At 31.7% G+C, this 13,335-nt stretch overlaps 1 protein-coding gene across 1 annotated transcript in view; it reads right to left on the reverse strand.

The window, feature by feature from the left end:
* The window catches only part of LOC123719970 (ATP-binding cassette sub-family G member 1-like), a 33,498-nt gene extending 20,508 nt beyond the window's left edge, over positions 1-12,990 (reverse strand). Inside the window, exon 1 of the mRNA XM_045676335.1 lies at positions 12,681-12,990. Coding sequence (XP_045532291.1) covers positions 12,681-12,843 — 163 coding nt within the window. The 5' untranslated portion in view covers positions 12,844-12,990. The remainder of the gene's footprint in view (positions 1-12,680) is intronic.
* Positions 12,991-13,335: the final 345 nt, after the last annotated feature.

Below are 13,335 nucleotides of genomic sequence, written 5' to 3' on the forward strand. Positions count from 1 at the left end.
AGCCTTCTTGCCTAACTTTTTTCTAGTGATATATATGGTACGTATGTAGGTACGATTTTATTATATCGTTTATGTAAAATGTCGCGAACTTTTGATAGATTATCGACCAGTCTTATATGTACCTACCACTAAATATCCCGTCTTCAGATAAATATAGTTAATCTTAGTAGTAAGACAAAATAGTATACACAATTTGGCTTTAGTATCTTTAAGTACCATGAGTTAAATGCGTATGAAACGTTCACGAATTCTGGTCTACGTCGACTAGTTACGCACTAACAAAATATGAAAAAAATATATGGTAGAGGCAGTCTCACGTTATAATGCGATAAATAATATGTCAACACTCAATAAAGTCACTACAAAGTGAGTCTGTATATGTTCGAATAGCGTACGGCGGTAGTGTATCCAAATTTTTGGCATAACTGTAGCAAATTCCATGCCCGTTAAACTCACTATAATTCATGAAATATACGATTACATACACGGGTAACCCCTTTTTTTAATACATCGTATTGTTTGCAAGTTTGTAAAGTGATAATGTAATTTGTAATGTTAATAATATAAATTATTAATAAGATGTAAGATAGAAACACGTTTCCGAACAACTTTTTGTCATCTTTGTATGGCGGATATTGGTTCAAATGAAATTTAGAAAATAATTTAAGAAACTTTATATTCGCTCTACCCGAACAGCAATTATCTTTAATTCCAACATAAGATAGGGATAGGTACATAAGTAAACATTGTGTGCACTAATACACTGAGTCAGTAGACGATTATCATGAACCACAGGGGTCAATACTTGTCAGTATTATTAATGTAATTTAAATGTGAGGAAACCTCTATAAAAAAGTGTAAATTTTGTTTCTATGCATCCTACAATCTGGAACATTCTATTGTATACGTAGACTACAGACGTGATAATAGCAGGGTCTACCCTCAACAATCAAACGAGTTTTACTTATGCCTGTGTTTTTTATTTTTATATTGAAAACAAGATTATCGATACAAGTTTTTGGTGGTATTTGCAAGTAATTAATTACTGGTTTTAATGTTTTTAAAGAACATTACAAAAGATTTATCTTATAACTCAAGTAACTTAAAACCAGAATAAACTAAATTCCATAAACTGTTATTAACGTTCTTTGTAATTAATTTTATTCTATTAATTATTATATGGCATCTCGTTACAAATACAAATAATACAAATAACCTTAACATTCAAATGACAATATCTTGGACGAATTTAAGACTAAAATTTTTGATGTAAATCTCGTAAGTAATCTGTTATTGGTAAATACACCTAGTTAAGTATTCTCAAGTAGGTAGGTATTTACCAAGACATATTTTTACTGTACGTCAACTGGTACGTCGCGTCGTGCGTAATAAGAAGTAATTAAGCAAATATTAATCAATTGGAGTGTTGGGTACAAGTTTACTCACAATGAAAAACTTATTTTTGTTCTGTTATATAGGAAGCTTTTAATGTGTTATTGGCAATATTTTTATTACAATTTTCTTTTAATCTTTTTTATTTTATTACGTTGCGATTCGATGATTTACGGTACATTATTATATATATCGTTCTACTTTAATATTTTTCCTTAACTGCTTACACCAGGATCTTACCATGACGATTTTTATTGATAGTTGATAGTCGAATCGTGAATATATATTTTTATATGATGTGTAGATCTACATATTTTTTTCTTATTTCTGCACCGATAAAACAAGTATATTTTAACTACGTTACTTATTATGAGAATCTTTATAACATTTTAATGGTTTGGTTTGGAGGGTTTGGAATTAAATATTTTAATGTATTTATTTAGATAAATTTATTAATATAGGTAACATAATAAAAATAGTCAATATTTTTTTTAATAGGGGGCAAACGGGCAGGAGGCACACCTGATATTTAGTGATACCGCCGCCCATGGACACTCTTAATGCCAGAGGGCTCGCGAGTGCGTTGCCGGCCTTTTAAGAATTTGTACGCTCTTTTCTTGAAGGACCCTAAGTCGAATTGGTTCGGAAATACTTCAGTGGGCAGCTGGTTCCACATAGCGGTGGTGCGTCAGTGCGTTAAACGCTCAGTCGTGGAACGGCGGACGTCGAGGTGATACGGGTGGAATTTTGTATTCTGCCTCGACGTCCGATGATGAAACTCAGCTGCAGGTATTAATCCGAACAACTCCTCTGAATACTCTCTATGGTAAATGCGGTAAAAGATGCAGAGTGACCCCACATCTCCACGCAACGCCAAAGGATCGAGCGGCTCGGAGAGGGATTGGTCATCGACAATTCGAACCGCTCTTCGTTGGATACGGTCAAGTGGAAGGATACTATTAATTATTTTATTTAAAAATAACTTATTTATTATTTTTTTTGGCCAGTTCCCAAATTAAGGAACGTCATGAAGAGCATTACATCTTTAAGATAGTAATTGTAATAATAAAAAAAACATATCGAAGAAGTTTCATTTATTTATTAAGATTAAGATATTGACTGGTTCAAATGTATTCAAATGGATTCACATCTTCTAGTTTTTAGAATTTTAAAATTTTGTTAAAATGGATTTTAAATCGGTTCTTGCTTCTCTTATCGATGTCTGACACAAAATTCAACGGTCGTCAGGCATGTTAGACTTTGATAACATGTACCATTTACCCATTTACGATTTAATCAACTGATTTTGAAATTCCTCATTAATTTATTAGGAGATTTCATTAGACACAACTAAAATGTTTATAGAGCATAGAATAATTCCACCTCAGAAACAATTAAGAATTATAATAATGTCGCTTTTAATTTTATAATATTCATACCTTCAACTTTCTTAGATGTAATAATTTATTTATTTACACACAAATATACAGTATTTGCAATATTCTTAACCTGTATACTAATAAAGAATAATAAATAGAAATGAATAAAACAAATTTAAAAAGTTTGGTTCCTGTGGCAATGTACAATTTTCTCGCTGGTTTGCAATACTTATTCGTTGAACTAGGCAAGCACTAGATCTGGGCTCACCTGTACTATCTACCAGGCGCCAACTTAAATCTTTAATTAGCGCCTGTGGACTTGAACCTCACGAATTCTCTACTCCAAACCTACAAACCTTACATATCAGGAAGAGGCGGTAATCCTGTTTCGGTTTGAAGATGGCATAAACGACAAGAGATCTTTATATAAATTCTGCTGCCCTCCGTGTTGATACGTAATGCATAGACTTTCACAATAAATTATTATTTTATTTATATTAAGATTTCACTTTTGTCTCATCTACTTACGCGTTTCTTATACAAATCTTGTTAATATATCCAAGAAGCTAGTAGGAAGATTTTCGGTATACTCGTACATTGCTGTGACAAGTGTGAACAGTTAACTGAGCGTGTTTTAGCGCAGTTTTTGCCGCGCACTACTGCTATGTGGAGCCAGCTTCCCACTGAAGTATTACCGAACCAATTCAAAAAAGGGCCCTTCAAGAATACCAAATAGCGTACCAATACCAAAGGCCGGCAACTTACTCGCGAGCATCGAGAGTGTCTATATCGGCGGTATCACTTAACATTAGCTGAGCCTCCTGCCCATTTGCCCGTTGTTCTAAAAAAAACGTAGACAATGGAAAACATCGCAAATTACTTATATACTCTGGTGGAATGTAGGCCTTCAACAAATGACGACATGTCGTCAATTGTTCTAAGAATGCCGGTATTTCCTCACCTTGCCCAAGTCTTAATTACACTTATTAAACGATAAAGGATAAACAATTATTTTTATTGTTATAATTACACGCATTAAAACGTATATTGTATTCTAATTATTGTAAATAATAGCGACTGCGTGTCTGTTTAACTAAACGGTGTTATTAAAATCTAGCGACAAACTCTGGCTTCAGACTGACAACGGAGCTGTAAAACTTCCTCATGAATCATTCTAGATATTGGTGAAAACCGCAGTAAAGTCCGTGCAGTATATATTGACTTTGTCACAAACAGAAACAGTAGACGTGGCGTGGCGTCGCTGACCTTTTTGCAGGCATTATCATTTATCAACTTCTACAACTTTTCTCTAGAACTCACTGGTAGTAAAAATCGTTTTCTTATGACTGTGTTTTTTCGGACTTACTTCATAAATTCGAGTAGTATTCCTTTGCCTCTGCATAATATTATTATCTATTCTAATGTAAGGATAAAATACTGTAATTGTTAAGCAGTAATAAATACAATCCCTCATTCTTATATTTATAACACTTACGTCATTGTTATCTTAACACCCCAATTACTCAAAAAAGGATAATATAACTAGTCTGGCCATAAATACTGTTACAAAAAACTTTTCTTTTTCTCAACTTTTTAATTATTTTGATTTTGGAACACTTATATTATTTTTAAAAAACTTCTTCGGATTTTGCGCCATTTCACATATTATTTTCCGTTCATTATCAAATTACTAAATGGGTGTCAAAGAAATTAGGAATGCAGTAATCGCCTTGCACAAAGTGGGTATGGAGCCGTTTGACATATTCCAGACATTTCAAAAGCTTGGTATGAGCCGTATGTTCGTATATCATACTATCAACAGGTACAACAACACATCGTCTGTTGAAGACCAGAAAATATTGGGGCAGCCGCGTGCTGTTAGATCTACAAAGAGTGTTAAAGCCAGAATTCCTCAAAACCCAATTAGGAAACAAAATAACCTTATCGCAAGATATGAAGATTAGGACTCTCTCGCAAATTAATAAAACAAGACCTGAAGCTCGGTGCTTATCATCGATATACATGATATCTCTTAATCAATCCTTACAATTAAATAGTTTGGTTTGATCAAAACTCCTTCTGTCGCGATACGCAGATGAAAAACACATAAATATCCTCTTTATCAATGAAAAAATTTCACTAGCCAAATGATAAAGTGTACGCTGCACGGTTCTAAAGAAGCTGCTCAAGTGGTCGAAAGGTACAAATCGGTCATCATCGGTGGTTTCGTGGGGCGAGTCACAAAACTACATTATTACGAAAAAGGAGAGAAAACAAAGTGTTCAGACAAAGTGTATAAAGATACAGTCTTGGATCATGTTGTAAAATCTCTCGGCAATACACAAAAATATACCATGGACTTTCCAGCAGAATTATGCACCTGGTCACAACAAACGAACTACCCAAGCCTAGCGTGAAGCCAACGTTCTGGACTTTATAAGAGCTACAGTCTGGCTCTCATCTAGCCCAGACTTCAACCATTTGGGTTGACTTAAAATTATGGCCAGTTTTAGAGACATTGAGTCTCTCAGAAAATCTTTGAAGCAAGCAGTGGCGAAATATCCCTTGGAAAGAGTGCGTAAATCCAGATAGATAGATAAGTGGCCAAACAGATACATATAGACAAAACATCTATAAAAAAATGCAATTTCATTTGTAACAGAACTTATGGCTGGTATAATATTATAGAAATGTATTACGTATAATTGCGTGTTATATTAAGCTTGAAATTTTGCAAGGTGACCTTGGTTATGCCAAATATGCATTTGTTACTTCCGATTTTTATATTTCCTGCTTCTTTTTTAAACAGATTAATAAAATATTATCTTAGAAGGTAAAATCTGCATTATTTGTGTTTTTGACATAGATTCCTTTTTAGAGGTTTAGAGACTATTAAAATATATAAAAATAAAAATAAATCCTAACATATGTTGCTTAGTGCAAAGCTCGAAGACGGCTGTACAAATTCGAGTATTTTTTTTATCTAGAAAGTTTTATTTCGGAAACGCGAACAGTTTCTATGGCATAGCAAAATATTGGTATTAAAAAGTCATATTTAAGGCCATAACGAATTTCGCGGGGACAGCTAGTACAGCCAGCAGTAAATAATAAATATTATATCGAGCAAGAAAGAGAACTTACTACGTACGATAGATATATATACTCGTATAGTGAATTATAGAGCTTCCTGTATTTAATTACGTATTTAAGTGGTTATACAATTTGCATTTTGATCTTTTGACTTTCAATAAACCTTTAACTATGTACTATATTATTATATAACAACATCCTGAAACATTCAACATAAATGTAGATCATTTAGTTCATGTTTTGTTTTGTTGTCACTAGTTTTGTTACATCTGTAATAATAATATATAGGATATACGATAGATAGGGATATACGCTGCAACAGTGTATATTTTCATTTTAGTTGGCATAAAATAATGAAGTACAATTACACTTAGTTGATCAATATCGAATAGGCACGAGGTTTAGGTTTAAAGACATTTATTCTCATAACAGACAATAGTCACTTACATGAGTACTTATATACTAAAGATACAATTTATCACGTCATGGGTCATTGAAAAGCTTGAAGGATGAATTAGCGAAGTAGAACTTGGGCGGACTTTCTATGTAGAGAACTGGGATCACTCAAGAGATGGTCTTTTAGGCTTAATTTTAATATTCCATGAACCAACAATTCCGTGCATGTAGGAATCATACTCTCAAATATTATTTCTAAAATAAATTTCCGACGTTCTAAATAAATAGCAAACAGAAAGAAGTGGTCTAGTACCTTATGCGTGCGACCCTCAACCCTGATGTCATGCGCATACAGGCCTATTTACTTATGTAAATGATCACGAAACGGATTAAGAAATCTGAGGCCAAGACCAAGGCTTTTTATCTAAATAAATAGGCAATGGATGACGTTATTACTTTGAATACGGTGCCTCTGCTGTGCATGTAAAGCTCCCTATTCGAGTATGAGAGTGCTCTTATTTGTGCACTATATCCTGCATTGGCCTCAATAAAGAACAGTGCCCGGTCTGTCTGCTTCCTAAATCGTAAACGTACTACATATACGTATATAAGGATATTGGATTTTTAAAAAGAAAAATATCTGACAAAACAAAAGCCAATTAAGGCGTATCTTTAGCACGTCTATGAATACGATCAGTGTGTATATATAAATATGTCGCAGCCAACAAGCTTAATTAGCCGCTAAATTAACAGCCTAGCCGTTTAACTAAACGGCGCCGTTTAACTAGTGGCCTGAATGATATTCAGCCATTTGATAAAACAGCTAGGCAAATGACTTGGATCAATGACGTTTCATTACTTGCCTAGCCTGTTGACTGTTAATTTAAATTTAATTCCACTTTCTGCCACTCTCAAACTCGAAAAGAAACTCTTCAAACTGTCAATATAGCGTCGGTAAACCACAACCCTGTTGGTGTTGTTCAAAGTTTTATGAAAAACAACAAGAACTATGGAGGAGTGTAGTGACAATCATAATGTGAATTTGACTTATGCAATTTAATTTTAAAATTAATATTTTTTATGACATATGTTTCATCTTTTTTATTTCTGCCAAATAATGACTCCATCGTACGAATGGACTTATCCAGCCAGTTTATTAAATGTTGTAACAAGCGGCTACGGCTGAATATCTTTCAGGCCGTTCGTTAAACGGCGCCGTTTAGTTAAAAGGCCAGACAATAGACATGTATATTATTTTATATTATATATCACATTGACTTATTGTGCTTAAAATATTTCTAAGTTAACATCTGCTCCCGAGTGTGTAAAACTATGTAAATATTATGATAGCAATTCCCGGACAATAGCTCTTTCTAGTCAATATAGATTATAACTACTAAAGGTTAAACCACATATAAATATATGATACATAATATTTTGTGACACGAATGTTTTATACGGTGATAACACAATTATTGTGCAACGCAGATTAGGACTTTGTAAACATTATTTAAATATTTAATAATTAAATGAAATGATATTATTTAATATTCAACGATAGCGAAAGAATATTCTCGATGATTGAAAAATAATTAAATTAGAATCAGTCTAAACGTTATAAGTTATTTGCGTTGTACTTATTATCCATTAAAAAATTTACCATAATTGTCATATTTTTATATGACATGCATTAAATAATGGCTTAATAATTGTCTTAGAACTAGATGTAATTAAAACGTGGGTATAATAAATTATATATTATAATTCCTAAAACTTCTCCAAGAATTCTTTGTTCTCGCACTTAATTAAATATATCGGTAGCTTTACGCTGGCGATGAACTTTGACATTGTACTGAGTTATTTTTTTATATTAAATTTAATTAGGTTTCATTCAATGTCGCAAATCATTCTCTATGGACGGCATCCTCATCCGCGCAACCATCTCTTATGTTTCGACTTTTAATCGCTTCCGTCTCTGTTGTGCTCGCGGGATTTGACTCCACTTTAACTTTTCTTTAAGAAAGTAAGCTAAGTTTTACTATGTGAAATGACAGTTGATAAAACTAAATTACCTTGTCCTTGACCACAACCTAATTATAATATCTGGCTCAGAATATGATTACCTTTATAATATATTTTCCTTAAGATAACCGGAAATAAATACGGAAGGTCGCTTGAAATATGTATTGAGGTCTTCATAATAACATGAAATACATTCATGATGTATTTTAGGCACAATTCTCATTATCTGTGTTGTGAGCTTGGCTAATTATTAAGAAAAATTATTCCGTTTTATCAGGTAAACGTGAGCTAGTTAATTAAATAAGCTTTCGTATAATATTATTAAGTAGTTTTTAATAAAATTTAGGAAATATCAAGCGCTAGTGCATTTCAAATCAATTAATTACATATAAAGACTTGGTTTTTACAGACATTTAAACGTTTAAACTCTTGAATCTGATAAATATAATAAATATAATCTTTAATCTGTTAAAAAATACAAGATATTATTCATGGTGCTGTAATTGTGATACAATCCTTATTTTTAAGTAACGCCTCGTGTCTTGTATAAGACAAAATTATGTATCTCATAGAGTCAACAGTCTAGAGCGTCTTAGGAAGCGTTCAAATTTTTTTTTACACATCATGGTAAATTTTATATACAGTGACACTGGATAGTCACGAAACGTTTTGTATTGGATACAGAAAACGTTACGGCGCGTTTCATTGGGTCAAGAATCTCCAAAAATTGTGTGACGTAATACTTGAACGCTCCCTTACCACTTGTAACATAAACTCCAAGACAATTATGGCGCATAAATGTAACATAATATGGCTAATTAATTTGTACGAAAACTAGGGTTAATTTTAATCATATTTGCTAATTCAGTATTGTAATAGCACGTCTCTCAGATAAAAACGTAGTTACGTAGAGTATTAATAATATTATCATATTTGGAACTGAACAGAAGTGGGTATTGTTCGAATATTATCTGTGTAAACAATAGGAATCTATTGAAAATTTATGCGTTTGTGTTAGTAACTGCAATTCTCGTACTAAAGTGTACTTAGAAAACTATCGAAGAGTTTGTGCAATGATTTTTTTCAATCATTATAATATTAGACATTATTTTATCTAGATATGTATAAATACTAACGTTAGGCCTTAAGAACAAATATTAAATTCTGCAATATCATCTAGTTTTCAACAAGTTTCATGTTACATTCGTAAACATTTACTTAACTGTGAGATTGCTATCGCAGTAGTTTTACTAGTAGGACAAGAAACATGAGTATTCGTCATAAATTGTTGTTAGCAGTTATGGTTAAACTTGTTTTGAACACGCTTTGCACTTGCGAATCTAGTCCATGACAAAACTGGCATTGCTATAAGGCCATTACTATTTTGAAAGCGGACATTATGGTGAGATAAAGTGTAGGTAACGATCTTTTGCATTTCATGTACACCATCATTTCAGCATTGTTGTTTTAGTCATAGACATTATCAAGAAACACAGTTTTCCTAAACTATAGAGTTGATATGAACCAGCTCTCGAGACCCTTAATTATTTAAGTTGTAAATCCGAATGAAATGTTATATCAATTGAATTTAATATAGTGTTCTATTTATTTATTCTTTATTATTATTATTTGTATAAATAATCGAAATCGGAAGCTTTATAATGTAATAAATTATTTGGCTATTACACCAAATGCAAACTCATTTATAATTATTAAATTTGAAAATACTAGCGTTTTAATATCAATTCTAAATGACTATACACCGGATATTTGTAAGGATACGGTCCACCCTTGATAGATTGAGAAAGCAATGTAAACATTCAGTACTGTAGTTGTAACTTGCGTGTCGCAAATGGTAAAATGTCAGAAGCTCCAAAATATTCAATACTAACCATATGGTTAAAAATGTTTAAAAATGGTTAAAAAAAATGTATATATATATATATACATTTTTAAGAACAGTAAATTTTGTTTTACAGCTATACATAATTCTGTTTGTATTTGCGACCCTTTACGATGCGGCCGCGCTGGTTATACCTGATAAGTGATTAGTGGAATGACTCATCTAGCTCTTTTATTTGCGAGAGTCTAAATGAGATTCGAATTTCAGGTTTGATTAACCAATTTTCTACTATGCTGTAGGCGACAGTTTGACCTTACCAAATAATAATATTATTTGTAAGGCTGTGTAACATGCCGGTGTTATATAGTGTACAAATCGATAATTTACGATATAATCTTTGTTTACTGTTACAAAGTTTAAAGTGACGATTTCCTGAATTCATATTATCAATTTTCGATAACATAACATTTACGATTATTTATAAAGATAATGTTTTGATTCGATCTTACCAAAGTGAATAACATAGGTTATTACCGTTTTAGTCTAAAACCGAACTAAATCAATACACAACTGTATTGCAAGCTTTACCAGAACTTATTTATTTAAGTGTTTAATATATTTACTGAATGAAGGTGATAAGCTATTGTATTTTTTGCTCTAAGATTTTCGAAAAAAAAAACGCAACCAACTGAGAGTGGAGGCTTAGTGGCTGCAATAAAGTAGAGTTCACTGAACTTCGGCGATCAGAAAAGAAAAGCTCTCTAAAGATAAATTAGGTAATTTTAGACGAATATTTTGCTGTAATATAACTTCTGATACATACCGAATTCAAAACAAATATTTGTTGCGATAATAAATAAACAATTCACTTCATCTGAAATTGTTTTAGTTTATTTATTTATTTTAAACTAATTTTTATATAACAGCTTAACACTAATTCGATAGAAAAGGAAATAATCCGATAAAGTTACCCTAAACCTATAACAAATATTCGACAATGCCTCTCTTGTGAATGCAGTTACTGTCAAATAGAAAATGTAATTCTTAACACTTACATTATTAAGTGTGCTCTTAAATATTAAGTGGTGAATCTCTGAGCAAGTTAGTGTGCGCTCGCGGCAAAGCCAGCACTAGTAGCCGTTTTCCATTTCTACACTAGGATTAGGTTAATCGGTACTCGCAGCCCCAACCTCTCTAATACATCTGCATTGTGTACCTTACCAGTAAGGATTTTAAATAGACACCGAGTAATAACTAGATCTCCGCTGAGCTGTGTGTATCCGACTATATCATACCGCAACAGTATAAATTAAAAGTCTCATGAAGTAGGAAGTTTTAAATTGTTTTATTTTTCTTGATATAATTATAAATAATTAACATGAATGTAGTTGACCATGACAGTTTTTTTTTATAGAAATATGCAAACTAAATACTCGTAAATAATATAATTTTAATGCGTGTAGAATGTTTCCGTCAAAGGTTAATAATCAATTCATATGTGATACATAACTAATTTGACCAGACGTCCCGTTTTGAACGGGACTGTCCCTTTTTCCTATTACGAGTCCCGGTGTCTCCGGAATGAATTGTGGGACGCCAAATTGTCCCGTTTTGTAAAACCGCGCGAAAACTTGAGCAGCAGAATTAAAAAAAATGTGTCAAGAGTTTCATTCTTATTTGAAATCGTCACCTATTAAAACAAATTTGTTCTTCTGTTCAACTAACCTAACCTTTTGTGATTTTAACTTTTAAACCAACTCACTTTTTCTAAATAAATAACTTAAAAGTGTTTTTGTATTTCATTGACTACATATTATTTGACCTAAATTAAACCAATGTCCCGTTTTGTGTCAAAGAATAAATGGTAACTTTAAGCATAACTGGTTTTGTTTAACCGACCGATGTTAAATTATAGTTCAGTGAACGTACGTATTAAGTTTTAATTGGAGTATTTATGATTCTAATATATTTTTTATATTTTGGACGTCTGAAGTTGTAAAGTAATCGGTGGAGTTTACAAATTATTATAAACATTTTTTGAATTTCTGACTAATTATCAATATCATTACATATTTAACTATCCATTACCTTAATAATCGTTTGAGGTTTTTACATAATTTTTAACATTCTTGGATATATTGATTTACTAACTTGCTTTTAACACATTTTACCGACAATGCATGTTACATTATTTCTATAGGATAAATCGATATTTATTTTCCTACCTTGTATATGTATTTAGAAATTCTTCAATTGACTCTAAAAAAGTTCAGGAAATAGTTTTAGCTATTGGTATTGAATTTTTCAGTGTATCATTACGTATTACTGAATTAATATGGGTATATGTATAATGTAATTGGTTTAATTAATATAACGATTGGCGTTACAAAACTATGTTTGTTTTTATGATAATTATTATCAGCATTATTACGAGAATGTACAAATGTCAAAACCTCATAATTTTAATAAAAAAATATAATCAGTACTTGTGTTATTAATTGATAAGTCAATATTATTTATCATCGAAAATATATTTAAATAATCGAATTAAAACTTACTGTTTCCAGTGATTCCCATAGACACATTCATGGAGATGTTTCGAAATTCAATGTCAACGTTTGTAGCAGGGGGTATGTTTACGTTAAGTGTCCTGCACTCGTTGTGTTCTTTACCCCTCATTTTTTGCCCTAACCCTTGCAATTTTGCTAATGCACCCGCCATTTTATCCAAAAAATTATTATACCACTGCAATAGCTTATAAAAAATCAACTTATTGCATCGCTTGAATTCCTTCAATAATTCACTATTTTACGGAAGAATTATCGCGGTTACACGCGCGCGTATTTCACAACGGGCGACCGAACACTACGCGGGAGTTGTGTTGCGGCAAATAATATTTTACCTCATATGAACAATTTGTTTGAATATTTTTTGTAATAACACTTATGCAAAATTTAATCATTTAATTACATGTGGTTGTTTATTAAAATTAATTGTATAAAATATAATAGATTTTGCAGAAAACTATAAGAAACGTAATAAATAATTATTGAATTAAAATGATAAGGAAAAAATTAAATGTATAATGTATAGGTTTGTATGTATAATATATTATAGTTGCGTAAACTATTTTTTTTTAATAAAAATAGTTCCGTCTTTCATTGCAAATATACAATACATATAATGACTGCTGACATATACTCGACGTAACTA

The sequence above is a fragment of the Pieris brassicae genome, chromosome 2 (genome assembly GCF_905147105.1).
Source record: "Pieris brassicae chromosome 2, ilPieBrab1.1, whole genome shotgun sequence".
Classification (NCBI taxonomy): domain Eukaryota; kingdom Metazoa; phylum Arthropoda; class Insecta; order Lepidoptera; family Pieridae; genus Pieris; species Pieris brassicae.